Below are 15,942 nucleotides of genomic sequence, written 5' to 3'. Positions count from 1 at the left end.
GGTCATTTTGATATGTTGTTTTCAGTAGGCAAACATTAAGTACTCAGATATTTGTTGAACAGATGAATATTGTGGTTTTTCCATCCCTAAAGTGACAAAGACATACATGGGCATGGAAGCTGAAAATTAACAGAATTTTAAGAAATTTTAAGCTAGGGTTCCATATAATAAGGTTTGGTGGTTTCTATGAAATCCCTAAAATAGTATACAAAATATGAATACTTGTGTATTTTCCTGAGAATAAGGTGTATATATTTCAGTAAATTTTCAATATAACAATTGCATACTCACATCAAAACTCCTCATTTTGCACACAAGGCCTAAGGAGGTTAAGCAACTACTCCAAAGTCTATCAACTAATTAGCAATCAAGATATAACTAGAACCCATGCCATCTGAATCTCAAGATAGAGCTCTCTTTCCACTAGACTGCAGCCACAAACAAGGTAAAAAGAAAGAACTCTTACCATTCGCAACAGCATGGATGGACATGGAGAGCATTATGCTAAGCGAAATAAGCCAGTCAGAGAAAGATAAATATCACATGATCTCATTTGTGGAATATAATAAACAACATAAATTGATGAACAAAAATAGATCCATAGACAGAAACATCGAACAGACCATCAAACTTCAGAGGGAAGGCAGGGGAGCGGAGGGTAAGAAATCAACCAAAGGACTTGGATGCATGCATATAGGCATAACCAATGGACACAGACATTAGGGGGGTGAGGGCACGTGCGAGGGGTGGGGGGTGGCTGGGTAGAGGTCAGTGGAGACAAAAGGAGACATATATAATACATATGTAATACTATATGGAATATTTTAAACAATAAAGAATTAAATAAATAAATTTTAAAAAATAAAATAAACACAAGAAAACACAAAGCAGTGAGCGTGAGACAGGAAAGAGTGGACATTAAAAATAACAAAATAATTTAACTGCTTCATCCATATTGATTATTTACTATTCTGGTCATTGATTTAGGCACTGCAGATGGGACAATAAAACAACAACAAAAGCAACAAAAGTCCCCGTCCTTAAGGCACTTACATTCTAGCAGCATTCTATTTATTTTGCATAGAAGTTATAGACTTACATACATTACTCATTCCTTTCTTAATTGATTGACTTATTCAAATAAACAATATTGAATGTCTATACTCATCAACTGACTTTCATCAGGGACTACTGTTGACAAGACTCTAGGCTGTTCTAATGCCATCATGGTTTGGATGAAATGATTTCTAACACTGGTGTAGACCAGCTATTGTCCATATAGTTTCTTCTTAAGAGATTTTAGATCTATTCACAAATATATACCCTAAAAATAGTGTTCAGAAAGATGAACCATTTGCAAAGGGCTATGTCACATTGAGTTTTACAGTAATAAAAATCTTTAACAGTGGTGGTAACGTGGGTCTTTTTGAAGCTCTATTAATTTTCAGATAAAGAGGACAATTTTATGGAGAAAATAAGAGAGTTTCAAGAGACAGAGATAAATGAAAATCTGAATTAATCATTATAATATTGGTTTTTATAGTTTTATTGCTTATCACTAATCTCAATGTTGAAATTGCAATACACTGTATAATGACAGATCCTACATAGACTCACAAAGACCTTTCCAAGACCATAATGGAAAAAACGTGTGCTCATTATTTCTCAAATTTTGAAGAAAATATATATTGTCACTCTCAAACTTTCTTTTTATTCTCTCTGATTTTTGTAGTTCTCTGTGTTCGAGACAAACCAGCCTATTTTGCTTATAGACTACATAGTGCAATCCATGTAAGTATGACCCACATATTTAAAAAATTTCTCCAGAAGTTATGTCAACTTCCTCAAATTACTAGTTTTACTTCCATTATTTAAATATTGATTTTCATTTTTAAACTTGTATACAAATATACTCATTTAAAAGAAAATATGTTCAAGAGGAAAATATAGTATATACCAAAATGATACCCATCAAATAAAAATAATCCTCTGCTTTCTATATTAATTGAGGAAGCTAAGAAATGTGATTCCTTGGGACCTATCTTCTTCATGTGCTTTAGCATTTCTTAGCAACTGAACAAACTGGTAAATCCAAATGCTTTGCTCTTTTTTCCTTAATCCTCACCCGAGGACATGTTTATTGATTTTAGGAAGAGAGAGAGGGAGAGAGAGAGAGAGAGAGGGTTGCCTCTGGTATGAGCCAACCCAAAACCTAGGTATGTGCACGTGCACGGGACGATGATCCTCCAGCCGAGTCACCAGGATGGGCTAAAATGCTTTTGTATCTTGCTAAAGACCTTAACCTCATACTTATATGAAAGTGCAAAACATATGGCATAGAGCAGGAAATGTCAAAACATTACAAACTCTCCATAAGAAATTGCACATTCCTGAAATGGGAACATAATGATAACTACCGACTCTAATTATGCCCAAATGAGGGCTATTTATTCTACTGCTAAATAAAAACTGCACCCCTGCTGTGTGTTGCAATGCAAAAAGGAAGTTATGTGTACCCCCAAATGGTTTGAAGGTATAGAAGGGGGTTGTATATTTATCAAGTAATCAAATCTGTTATACATGAGGCTCTTAAATGTAAAATATGGGTCAAAAGCTGTTTTCACGACCCCTAGCCAAATAAAATCTTTGTGTTTTCCTCCAGTGAATGATATATGAGTTAAATATGGAAATTTGGTTAGATCATTCATTTTAGTCACCTCAAATTGGTAAAGCTTGTTAGTGGGCCTGCCCTTAAAACATTCAGACATCACATATTAGTTTATGCTGACTGGCCACTGGATGTCACCATTCCTCCATTTAAAGAGACAATTTAAAATGTACTTGTAAAACAGTATTCTTTCTGAAGCTAGTACACAAATATTGATTTTTAAAATTTTTTCAGTATGTGAGCTTAAATCAGCAAATATTTCAAGTACCTGACATTTTAATTTTTATAATTGAATCTGACCGGGGCACTCCCTGGATGGTTGAGGGATGCAGGGAGAACAAATTGCTATAGAAAAGAGGAAGGGTCTGTGTTAGACAAATGAACTGTAAGGTACTGTATTCTAATTTTTTTCTTCCCTTTTCTGTATATTTTAGGACTTTGGTTTCCATAATAAAACTTTAATTAGGATTCTCATTGCCAGAAGTGAAATTGACCTGATGACCATAAGGAAACGATACAAAGAGAGATATGGAACATCCTTATTTCATGAGATCAGAGTAAGTCTCCCACACATGGTTTATTTTGACCCCTAGTTCATTCTTTTTGAAACTTAAAATAAGACCTTTAAGTTAAATAACTTCCTGTTAGACTCTAAAAACTTAAGTAAACTGACAGGGATAATTGTGTTTTATGAGCTAAATGCTGAAGTATTGACGTATGATCAGCATTGAGAAAAATAGATTTTTGCAGAAAGACCACACTGTGAAGTGGTTTCTAAGATCAGTTCTGCTGTCCTCTCATATTGTCATAGTAGGCAGGTCAGCCAAAGATGGTAATTTGGAGGAATTTAATGCTGATATGTAAAATTATATACATTCCTATCCCTTTAGCTCTTGAAGAAGTAATAATTCAGAAGTAAACAAGCCAGTTTTATCATTCTGATATGTCTAAACTTTACCCTGGATTTTGATAAAATCTAGGAAAGAATGATCATACTATATAGAACCACCTATGTAATTTGTGGTACCCAATGGAAAATGAAAATGCTTGATCCCTTTTACAAAAAAATTATAAAGAACTTTAAGATGGCACCAGTGGAACATTAAACCAAGCACAGGCCCTGAGGATATATTTTAAATTCTATTTCCCACGTACTCACCTTTTTCACAGTGGTTTCCACTGAAATTTTCAATTGCACGAATGGCTTTTTAATAGAAAGTGAGATCCAGAAGCAACTCAACAACCCAAAGATCAAGAGAGCACAAAAACAGAAGACCTTATAGGCCCTTGAATAGCCAAAGTGGTTTTTAGGAGGAAGAGTTTGGGTAGACCAGTTGAAATAAATCTTATTCCTGTGTCTTTGATAAAACTCTTCTTATCCCACCTTCAAACCCTAAATTTTTAGTGATGATACATATTTCTCATTGAGAAATGCATGTCATAACTCATTTTCTAACTAACTAAACAAATTATAATACATTTACTGCAAATAATTACAGCCACATCAAAATCTACTAATATTTACATATTAATATTCCACTTTACTATGTTGGTTTAAAGCAGTAAATTATAATTATATGACATTGTATAAAGAACATTAATATGATGATTGATTCTTAACAAAGAATTCCATTTATTTACTACTATTATTGTTTTGAATATCTTAGAAATAAAAGAAGGGCATAAAAAGAAGATAAAAGTTTTCTAATTGTCCACCACAGATAATAACCATAATAAAATTTTAGATGCTTTCTGTCTTTTTAAAAATATATATAAATATGAATGTTTTACCACTCAGAGTATTTTTATTGCATAACTTGCAAAGTACATGAACTACTCCTCATATTGCTTTTTTAATTTTTTACTATCATATGTAATATTATAGCACAAATCTTCATGCTCATCAATAATTGATAATTATTTCCTTAGGATTGATTTCATGAAGTAGAATTACTTCGTTAATTAATGTTAACATTTAGAAGTCTTTTTAAGGAATATTGCCAATTTGCCCCCCTTCCCATACACTATCAAGATTTATAGCAATATTAGAACACTTCTTTCTAAAGTTGAGAAGAAGATTTAATTCTACTTCAAGTTACTCTTCCTATAAATACACATTAGGGTTCAATCAACTTTATATAAACCCCATTCTATCGACCACGGTATTATTTTTCAGCAACTTCCACTGGGAATAATTCTCAGGATATATTAAATTTTTACATGAAAAAATAAATAATTTTGAAAAGGCTAATAGCCCATGGGTCGTTCATACTGTAGTTCAGAGAAATTACGCTTCTATTTAGAAATATTGTGACATTTTATTTCAAATGCATTATTTCTTTCAGAATTTTGCTTCAGGGCACTATGAGAAAGCGCTGCTTGCCATCTGTGCTGGGGATGCTGAAGACTACTAAATCAAGGGAAGGCTTTGGAGCACTGTGCACGCCTCTTTATAGACCTGTCAAATGTAGATTTTGTCGTGAACTTGCACTGTTAGTAGCATTGTAGTAAAACTATAAAATCATATATCCTCTTCTATCTTTAAAATTATTCTAAGCCAAAGAAAACTGTACTCATACATTTATGTGAGACTGGATTTTTACTTATTATCTAAATCAACAATTTATTAAATTGTGTATAATGGAATAATAAAAAATTATTACATTGAATTAGATTTTATTTAAATATGAACCATTGACTTCGTACAACAAGAGATTCTGCTTATGGCTGCCCTTAGCATGCTTTGGGAAACCAATGGAAACACAATATGTGACCCTTAGAAGAATTTTCAAAACTCTTGGACAAATGCTATAAATCTAAAGTGAATATGTAAAGCCATCTTTAAAAGCAAATAAAGATATGCTGGCCCTGGCCAGGTGCCTCAGTTGGTTGGAGCACTGTCCCATACACCAAAAGTTTGTGGGTTTGATCCCTGGTCAGGGTATGTATGGGAAGCAACCAATTGATGTTTCTCTCTCTCTCCCTTCCTCCCTCTCTAAAATCAATAAACATATCCTCAGATGAGGATCAAAAAAGAAAAAGAAAAGAAAAGGAAGGTATTATACAGCACAATGCAGTCAGGTATATGATTGTCAGGCTTAGATGTGCAAGACACTTTGATGTAAAAAATAAGTGTGTGTGTGTGTGTGTGTGTGTGTGTGTGTATTTGATAACCACTCTGGTAAAGGCAATTTATCTCTAGCTAATTTTTTTTTTAATGTTGGTGCCTAACCAACCATTTGCTCATTGCTTTTTGTTTTTACTTCTTAACATCAGCATCAAAGTCTTTGGAAAATTACATATGCTTTGTGCCATCAGTTTAGCCTGATCCCTTATGTGTTTCAACATTCAGTAAATTAGAAACAGCAAGCAACAACAACAAAAAATACTCACTGAGGTCAGATTTGGAGGAGAATCTAGACTAATGCTCAATATAGCCTAGAATAAAAGAAGAGATGAGCCCACAACAGAGGCTCCCAACATAAGAGGAAACACAAAAGCTAAGATCATGGGAAGCAGTGATTCATGAAGTCACCCAAGGAAAATGAGAACATATATGCAATAAATCTAGATGAACTAGTGTAACAGATAGAAGTGCTTTACTCCACATGCAACATTGTTTTAGTTGTCTATTGCCCATTTCCTATAGATCTGTTTCTACTGGTCTCAGGAGAAATGAAAGATGTACTCAGAACCCGGTGTCTGATGGGAGGAATAACACAAGACATTTAGCACACAATGACTGGGTACAACACAGGACATTTCAGACTTCGGACATTACTCTCAAGATTTACAATGGAATATTACTCAGCCACAGAATGAAATCTTACCTTTTGCTACAGAATGGATGGACCTAGAGGGTAATATGCTAAGTGAAATAAGCCAGTCAGAGAAAGACAAATACCATATGATTTCACTTATAAGTGGAATCTAAAGAACAAAAATAAATGAACAAACAAAATAGAAACAGGCTCATAGATACAGAGAACAGACTGATGGTTGCCAGAGAGGGGAGGTTGTGGGGCTGAGTAAAAAAGGTAAAGGGATTAAGAACAAATTGGTAGTTACAAAATAGTCACAGTCACACAAAACGTAAAGTGCAGCACAGGGAATATATCAGTAATGTTGTAATAACGATGTGTGGTGCCAGGTGAATACTTGAAATAGCAGGAGGATCACTTCGTAAAGTATATGATTGTCAAACCACTATGCTATAAACCTGAAACTAATTCAAAATAATATCAAATATAAGCTGTTGAAAAATAAAATTAAAAAAAAAATTCAACGTATTGCTATGGTATATGATGTTATATTATTTTAACTTGAGTTTCATTTCTATCTTTTAAAATATCATTACATTTCATGCTGAAAGTAGTAATTGTTCAAGACAGTTGGCATAGCTACTATACAAGCTAACATTCTTGGGAGAAAAAAAATTGTTAGAATTGCTGTTGAGAATTTAGATATTTAAATAAAAAATTTCCTCAATGGACATCTTTCAATAAGTTGTTCAATAAATTGTGAAATCTACACTTTAGCTAGGTAATACATTTTATTTCATCAGTACAGAATGAAAATCAAATAAAAAACAAATCCAGATTTAAATGATAAGAGACTTTATTTGAAGAAAAAAACAACACAATTACTACAACAAGTGGAGAGGCCTAGTGCAATAGGGAAAGGCGGGGGGAGGCTAATGAAATAGGAAAAACACTCTGCCTGTGAGATTTTCGGTGGTCTCAAGGTCAGTCAGAAAATAATTTTAATTTCTATGGATAGAAAAACAAGCCTAGAAATAATCATGTATGAAGGAATGGCATGAATGTGTGGTGATCTGGGAATGTCTTTGGTTGACCTTCCCAGCCATAGTTGCTCTGAGATTGGACAGTTGATCAGGGATAGCTGATCTGAGTATGCCTCTAGGTGATTTTCAGGAAGGCCCTAAGGGTAGATTAAGGGTCAGGACCTGTGGGGAGGAGAGAAGCCTAACTAAATTGGTCAAGGCAATCAAGCAGGTTTTTGTCAGCAGGAGAAAACAGTTCAGCTAATCATTTAGGAGGCAAAGAATGGGAGTTGGGAGGGTATGTTGAGGATTGTCATCGGTACACAGGGTGTTACCTGTAAATCTAATCTATGTCATAGAAGAAAGGGTGGTTTTTTGCAGTAAACCATTTCGTGAGACCCAAAAAGGGCAAGAACATTTCTTGGTCATTTCTGTTTTCTAGGAGCACAGTACTTGGGTAAAATGTAATATTCAGTCTATTGCTTTTTTTCCTAAAATTGAATTGAATGCTTTACTCAGTTGTTTAAATGCTAACACAACATTGTCATCTTCATCATCACATAATTCACTCAGTGAAATCCTGTAAAAGATTAAGTGTTTAAATTATTATCATTGTTATTTTTACTTAATGGTACTTAGCTGGTTATATGATCTTTAAATGCAAAAATGTTTACTATACCTGATGGACTGAACAGTAAGTGCAAAATCCCTGATAAGCGTAAAAGCATCTCCCATATTTAGCCTACGGGGTGAAAAAAGACAAAGTAACATTTAAAGAATACATTAGTTTTTGGTGTGTTATCAATCTACAGTAAAGGAAATAATAAATGACTACCTAATTCTGATTTTCCACAAAAAATAGAAACAGATATGGAAAGACTGCAGAGAAGTGTTTGTGTCCTTTGCACCCAGTATTTCACTATGCTCATTTCACTCCTAAATTGACTAAACTAGTAGAGGCTAATCATTTCTATAATAAAAATTATGACTTGTAGTTTTTATATATCAGCATATTATTATTACCAAATTTAAGTATTTCACACATGTTCAAAACAGTGCCAGATATAAGAGATGTCACTGAAAATGCAGCATAGGCAGCTCCAAGGACCCATCTTTTCACAGAAACATCAATATATATATATACTACATAGATAGATAGATAGATAGATAGATAGATAGATAGATAGATAGATAGATATAGATAGATATCAGGGGTCCTCAAACTTTTTAAACAGGGGGCCAGTTCACTGTCCCTCAGACCGTTGGAGGGCCGGACTATAGTTTTTAAAAAAAACTATGAACAAATTCCTATGCATACTGCTAAGTCGGCTGCTAAGCAGGACAGTCAGCGGGGGCAAAAACACCCAGCGGGCCAGATAAATGTCCTCGGCGGGCAGCATGTGGCCTGCGGGCCGTAGTTTGAGGACCACTGATTATATATATATATATATATATATATATATATATATATATATATATATATATAATGTATATAAGTATATATGTACAATACACATATATAATACACATATATGTATAAATGTATTATATATATGTATAGATGTGAACTGTCAGAATCAACCTTATTAGAACTCTAGAAAATAGTCAAAGGTTTAACTCAAATAATGAAAAAGGTTAGAATAGGCAGGGGAAAGCTTTGTGACATCTTTGTTTGCCCTCTCCCCGCCATCCTTCCAGCACAGGGGCAGTCTGTGTTCCCCGTGTGGCCCTGACCCCTGATTGCAGGGGGAGCAGAGCTGACCTTATTCACAAGGGCTGTGTTCATCTGTCTGTTCTAACCTGTCTAGGAACTGTGTAAAGGACTGAGGTGAGGCCCTCGTCTTTGTTTGGCCTAGCTTGAAACTCAGGAAGGACAAATGGAAAGTCAGAGGAACCATTCCAGCTGCCTAGGGCGAAAGATTACAGTTGGGTCAACACGATTGAGTAAAGAAAGCCTGTGAGAAAAAGCTGGGAAAGAGTAACCAGTATATTAAACATTTAGAAAACCATTCTCATACCTAGGGCAGAACGCATGCTCAGGAAAGACCTAAGAAGACCCTCTGCCTGGTCTCTAAGATTAGTGCAAGCAGGAAGTGAAGGGTGAGGCAGAATTGTCAATAAACTAAGTGTTGATAGGTAACATAGAGCCAAACTGAAAAAATTGGGAGAAATCTTTTCTTCATTTTTCCCCTCCTTCTCCTCTTCCTCCTTCCTCTTCTCCGCCCCCGCTTCTTGTGTTCAAAAACATCTTCGTCAAAACACTAGCTGAATACAAACTAAAGAAAGATTTCAGAGATCACACACAATGAAGAATACAGACTTTAAAAAATTTATTTAGAAAAGCCACCAAGCAAAACAATAGCTATTGTGAACAGCTAGAAACAAAAACAACAAAACCTGAAAATAGAGAAAATTTCAGAAATACGTTTTAAAATTCAAAATGTACAGTTCTCAAAAACAATTTTGAAGCATGAGAAGAAACAAGAAAATGTGCCCATTGACTGATAAATTATCAGAAACTATCCCGTAGAAACAAAAAAGGTATAAGACATAAGAAACAAATACAAAAAATGGAAAAGTAAGTTCTTCCTCATCAGTAATTATTTTAAATGTAAATGAATTAAGTATTCGATGAAAATATAAAGACTGGTCGAACAGATAAAAAAATAAACATCATCCAACTATATACCCTTGGTTTAAGGAAAATGTTTAGCAGCTAGATAGAGGTGGTTGATGTACAACATTACGAATGAACCAAATGTTGCCAAATAGTTCACTTTCATATGGTTATTTTTATGTTACACGAACTTCCCCTCAATAATAAGTAGCATTTTAAAATAGTTCCAAGTAAAATGCATCTTCATGACTCTTCCTAAGTCATTGCATCTTAAAATTATCCTCATAAGTTACAATGCCACAGCACAACAAACATTAATTACACAAACACACATATATCTATAAAGATGTTAAAATAGAAAAAGTCATACCAATTATCCAAAGTGAGTGCTGACAGGGAACGGTTTTTATAGAAGTTCAATACATAACCATTCAATGGACACTTCCTTCCAGTCGTATCATATTTATTCAAGCAAAGGAAAGGGATGTTTTGAACATTCACATCAATTGTTCGTAACATAGCCTGAGGAATGCAGAGATTTTAGACTGTTAGCATTTTCTTTCGAGATATGCTTCAATCTATTATAAAACTTGACTAGAGGACCAGTGCACAAAATCCGTGCATGGGGAGGGGGGTCCCCTCAGCCCAGCCTGCACTCTCTCCAATCCGGGACCCCTTGGGGAATGTCCAACTGCCGGTTTAGGCCTGGGGATCGGTCCTAAACAGGCAGTCGGACATCCCTCTCACAATCCGGGACCACTGGCTTCTAACTGCTCACCTGTCTACCTGCATGATTGCCCCTAACTGCCCCCCCCCACGCTGGCCTGGTCACCACCAACTACACCCACCCCACTGACCTGGTCACCCCTAACTGCCCCTCCGCTGGCCTGGTTGCCCCTCATTGCCCCCCCTGCCGGCCTGGTTGCCTCCAACTGCCCCCTTGCTGGCCTGGTCACCCCACACAGCCTGCAATTCAGTTGTTTGGTCGCCCCTCACTGCCCCCCCCCCCCGCCCCCGCCGGCCTGGTCGCCCCATGCAGCCCACTGTTCAGTCGTTTGGTCGGCCCTCACTAACTCCCCTGCTGGTCTGGTCACCCACGCAGCCTATTTAGTCGTCCGTTTAGTTGTTTTGGTTGAGACAGTCATATATATATATATATATATATATATATATATATATATATATATATTATTGTGGTTCATAACATCTAGCTAACTGAAACAACCCAATATATTTTAATAAAATATTGTCAAGTGCCCGTTGTTTTAAAGTTCTCCAAACTTTAATATAAGTGACCAAATAAAGTTAGTAAAACATCGATATTCAAAATATTAAAACTATTTTTTAAATCACAAAAAGTATATATCTAACTTATTCAGAATTTGAAGATACATAGTCACTTTTACCATCTCAGAAATATATTACAACTATTTTTTAAATAATTTTTCCTGAAAAGGTATTTGTGAGCTTACAAACTTATATTGGTATCAGCTACATGCAACAATTATAGTGCTTGCTCTTCCCCCCCCCCCCCCCACACACACACATACATCTATTTTGTCTTGCAGGATATAAGTATCTGGTTTTGTCCAAGGATATACTCACATATCCTTGGAATTTATTTCCCACCAACATGCTATAGATAAGCTGTCAGAGGTGAAGGTAGGACTGGCAGTCTCATTACTCCCAATCTTATGGGGCAGTAAATGAAGCAGCTCTTGTGTCAATTTTAAAAATTAAAGTGCTTGATATGGCCCGGCCAGCATGGCTCAGTGGTTGAGCATCGACCTGTGAACCAGGAGGTCATGGTTCGATTCCCGGTCTGGGCATATGCCCGGGTTGCAGACTACATCCCCAGTGTGAGGCACACAGGAGGCAGCCAATCAATAATTCTCTCTCATCATTTATGTTTCTCTCTCTCTCTCTAAAATCAATATATATATATTTAAGTGCTTAATATGTAAGTATTGAGTTTCTACTCTTCACTGAGCACCATTTTTAGGTGCAGGGATCACAAAAGTGAAGCAAACACAATCTGCCTCAAATAGTTTATAGCAGAGCACTAATGTTTTGGGGTTTTTTATTCTATTTTTTAACGTTTATTTTTTTTTTCATTTACAGTTTATGTTCAGTATTATTTTGTATTAGTTTCAGGTGTACTGCATAGTGGTTATACATTTATATACTTCACTAAATGTTCCCCCGATATTTCTAGGACCCACCTGGCACTGTTCATAGTTCTTATTGACTACATTCCCTATGCTGTACTTTATACTCCATGACTATTTTGTAACTGCCAATCTGTACTTCTCCATCCCTTCACCTTTTACACCCAGTCCTCCAATCCCCCTCCCCTCTGGCAACCATCAGTCTGTTCTCTCTCAAGTCTGTTTCATGTTAATGTGTATTTTGAACTTAATTGTTCTAAGATAGCTCCCAATATTCCTCATTTCTACCAGGTGAGACTGATGTTGCCTTTGGTTCACACCTGGAGTGGTAAGTGCTTATGCTATAGTGATTCACACAAGTAAGATAACATCATTCATACATGATTATTAACTGATAAAATAACATTATTTTTGTTATCTAAATATTTTTTTCTATTTTAAAACTACTTATGTATACAATAAGAGAGAGAGAGAGAAATTTCCCCCTACTTCAGTGAAAACTACCATTTAAAATATGAATAAGATGGTGGTGTTTTACTGGACTCTTAGCTATTATTATAATCAATAAAATTATTTCTCTTAAATGATAAACAGGATACAAGGAAGTTGCACAGCAAAATTTACATACATCATTTATCACATCAACATCAAATAAATCTTGATCAGTTATGTTGGACAGGCAAGCAAATGGGGAGACAGCGGCTCTGCTCTCGGTCCCAGGCATCAAATGAGAAACCAGTTCAGAGTCTTCACATTCTTTACCTGAGAAGTCTAATAAGAAATCAAATGGAAAATCAAATAAGAAAATAATTAAACTAAATGATTTAAGACAAATCATATTTGTTTGAACCATTAGTACTGGGCAAATTACTCGTTTAAAAACAAAAACAAACACAAAAGTATTTGAGAGGAAAATGTAAGGGTTGTATTGCCAGATGATCACTGAGAAGACCTTCATAAGCTAAAAATCATTCTGGCATCTGCTAGTGGTTCTATTTTTTGTCGTTATCAATTGGTCCAATTGGGTAACTTCTTGTCTATCCACTCAGAAGTTAGAAAGACACTATTGACAAAGTAGAAAGCATGCTTCATTGGACACTAGTGGATCCGCGGACCCCAGGTCAAAAACCAGGGGCAGCCACCTGTACTTTAGAATGAATTTCATTATCAGTCCATTCTTCTCAAGATCCTATGGACCTACAAAAATTTCAAAATTATTCATAGTAGGATTAAAAATTGACATTATGCCCACTGTCTTACACTAACACTATTATTACTCATATTCCAGCAGAAGGGAGGAAATCCCTACCTCATTCTCCAGGAGGCAAAAATAACAGAGGAACGTTTCTAGGTCTCGTGGAGCTCACTCATGTCACCCCAGGCCTGAGTGGTGAGTTTGGGAAAGGAGCTATTGTCATGTCCATCTTAAATTGTCTCCTTCTATCTATCTATCTATCTATCTATCTATCTATCTATCTATCTATCTATCTACCTACCTACCTATCATCTGTCATCTTCCCTTCTATCTTCCTCTACTTCTTCCTTCTCTGACTTCTTTCTATGACAATAACACTCTTGTTTCTGTGTCTCATTGTTTCTCTTTGAATAATTCACTGCCTTTCTTCAGTTGTTTTCTCTGCCTCCCTTTGTCTGTCATGTTTGTTCTTTTGTACTTTTCTCTATTGTTATTTTCTGTCTCACTCTCTTAGTCTGTCTTCTATCTTTCTGTCCATGTGTTTGTCTCTTCCTCTCTCTCTCTCTCTCTCTCTCTCTCTCTCTCTCTCTCTCTCTCTCTCTCTCTCTCTCTCTCTCTCTCTCTCTCTCCTTCCTTGTGTGCCACTCTATGGATCTGTTCCTCTATGTATCTCTGCCTTTCTCACACACACTTCTCTGTGTCTTTCTCTGTCAGTCTTTCTATTTGTCATTCAATCTCTGCTTAAGATCCACCTGATTACTCAGAAGATACATACCATGTTTTCTAATTCAACTTTATCCATATTACTCCCTTGTAAATTGTTCAGTTGATCCCAATTTAGGTGACAAATAAAAATGTCTAATGTTTGACTTTTAAGCATGCAAAATTAAATGTATGACTAGGATTTATTATAAGTAACTTTTCAATTTTTAACAGTTATAATTATCTGGCATTATTTGTTTAAATTAGAGGTGGTAATTGTACAACATTTTACTGAACCAAATGCTACTTCAGTACTATGCAGCACTTGGAAATTATATAATTGTATATTGTGTATATAAATTTCACCTCAATTTTTAAAAAAACTTTGGAAAAATTATGCCTATTATTTGTCAGTATTATTTATTCACATGCCATTTCTTATAAATTATATTTGTTTCCTAATGCTGATGTAGCAAATTACCACAAACTTTATGGTTTAACACAATCCAAATGTATTATCTTATGATTCTGGAAATCAGAAGTCTAAAACAGGTCTTACTAAGCTAAAACCAAGGTGTAGTCAGAGCTGTGTTTGTTCCCTGGAGGCTCTAGTGGAGAATCTATTTCCTTGCCCTTTTTAGCTTCTAGAGGCTGCTGTACAGTACTTGGCTTGTGGCCCCTTCCATCTTCAAAGCCAGTGGTGATTGGTCAAATTTTTCTCATGTCACCTCTTTCTAACTCTGATTCTTCTGCTTCTCTCTTTTACTGAAAAGGGCTCTTATGATTACTTTGGTCCACACATACTAGTATAATCCAGGATAATCTCCCCATCTCCAGGTCAGTTGATTAAAAAATGTAATTCAATCTGCAATCTTAGTTTCCCCTTTGCTACATAACATATTCTCAAGTTCCCAGGATTAGGACCTAGATATCTTAGAGGAGAGGCCATTATTCTGCCTGCCACATTAATCACCTCAGAGAAAAACGGAGAAGAAAAATCATTGCATTTACACCTCCAAGTTCCAAATGTAGGTCACTGCTTGGGAATGATGCTGTTGTAATAGCCTGGTCATTATTTAACAGGAAAGGAGGGAAGGAAAGAGTAGATAACATAGGTACGCCATTTATACAGCTTTACCAAAAAAGCTGCATTTAACACTTTCCAAATCTATTCCCACTGATTGACGAGGAAAGGGACTGGACAAATTTTAGACACATTCCCAGTAAGGTCTGAGTGATGTGGAAAGGTGCTTTTCTGTCAGTCACACCTAGAAACAAGTCAGTGGTCAGGATGAGTGTGGCCACTGCAAGCATGAGAAACCTCAATATTTAAACTTCTAAACAAAGAACACACTCTTCGGTCTCTTTGTTATTCCTCTCTCTCACTCAAGCACAGGGCTCCTGGGACCCCTGTTGTGGGGCGGGGAGAGACTGTGCTCTTCTGCACCCAAGTGGCTCACAGCCCTGTGGGACTCCCACAATGGACTAATGGGCTTTAATAAGCTTGGATGCTGAACGACACCTGGCTGCAACATGGGACAGAAACTCTGGCCTTGCTTTCGGCTCTACCGGGGACCCAGCTGCACCTCTTGCAGAACTTGCTTAAAGGGAAATGGGATTTTGAAACCTGAGAAATGTAACTTCACACAAATAAAGCCCCTTTCCCCACATCTCATTCTCCCGTGGGGGCTTCCGAAAATTCTTATTTCAGTGGTACTTCAAGAACCTCGCTCCCAGGAGCGACAGAGGAGTTTGATTCTCTGGTAACAGGAACACTTATATTCTTTTCCATGAAGTTGACTCATTACC

At 36.0% G+C, this 15,942-nt stretch overlaps 2 protein-coding genes across 2 annotated transcripts in view; one reads left to right on the top strand and one right to left on the bottom strand.

Annotated features, from left to right (window-relative positions):
• The window catches only part of ANXA10 (annexin A10), a gene marked incomplete at both ends in the record, with an annotated part of 42,922 nt that extends 37,840 nt beyond the window's left edge, over positions 1–5,082 (top strand). Inside the window, 3 exons of the mRNA XM_079770246.1 lie at positions 1,733–1,791; positions 3,103–3,225; positions 5,014–5,082. Coding sequence (XP_079626372.1) covers positions 1,733–1,791; positions 3,103–3,225; positions 5,014–5,082 — 251 coding nt within the window. The remainder of the gene's footprint in view (positions 1–1,732; positions 1,792–3,102; positions 3,226–5,013) is intronic.
• Positions 5,083–7,365: 2,283 nt separating this feature from the next.
• LOC307100198 (putative ATP-dependent RNA helicase DDX60) overlaps positions 7,366–15,942 on the bottom strand; it is an 88,364-nt gene continuing 79,787 nt past the window's right edge. Inside the window, exons 35-38 of the mRNA XM_079772558.1 lie at positions 12,865–13,007; positions 10,439–10,590; positions 8,131–8,193; positions 7,366–8,031 (exon numbers count right to left, since the gene is read on the bottom strand). Of these exons, the coding sequence (XP_079628684.1) occupies positions 7,923–8,031; positions 8,131–8,193; positions 10,439–10,590; positions 12,865–13,007 (467 nt within the window). The 3' untranslated portion in view covers positions 7,366–7,922. The remainder of the gene's footprint in view (positions 8,032–8,130; positions 8,194–10,438; positions 10,591–12,864; positions 13,008–15,942) is intronic.

Source organism: Cnephaeus nilssonii (assembly GCF_951640355.1).
Source record: "Cnephaeus nilssonii genome assembly, chromosome: 5".
In the NCBI taxonomy this organism is placed as follows: domain Eukaryota; kingdom Metazoa; phylum Chordata; class Mammalia; order Chiroptera; family Vespertilionidae; genus Cnephaeus; species Cnephaeus nilssonii.
The sequence above is the reverse complement of the archived record's forward strand: the minus strand, read 5'-3'. Positions and strand labels throughout refer to the sequence as shown.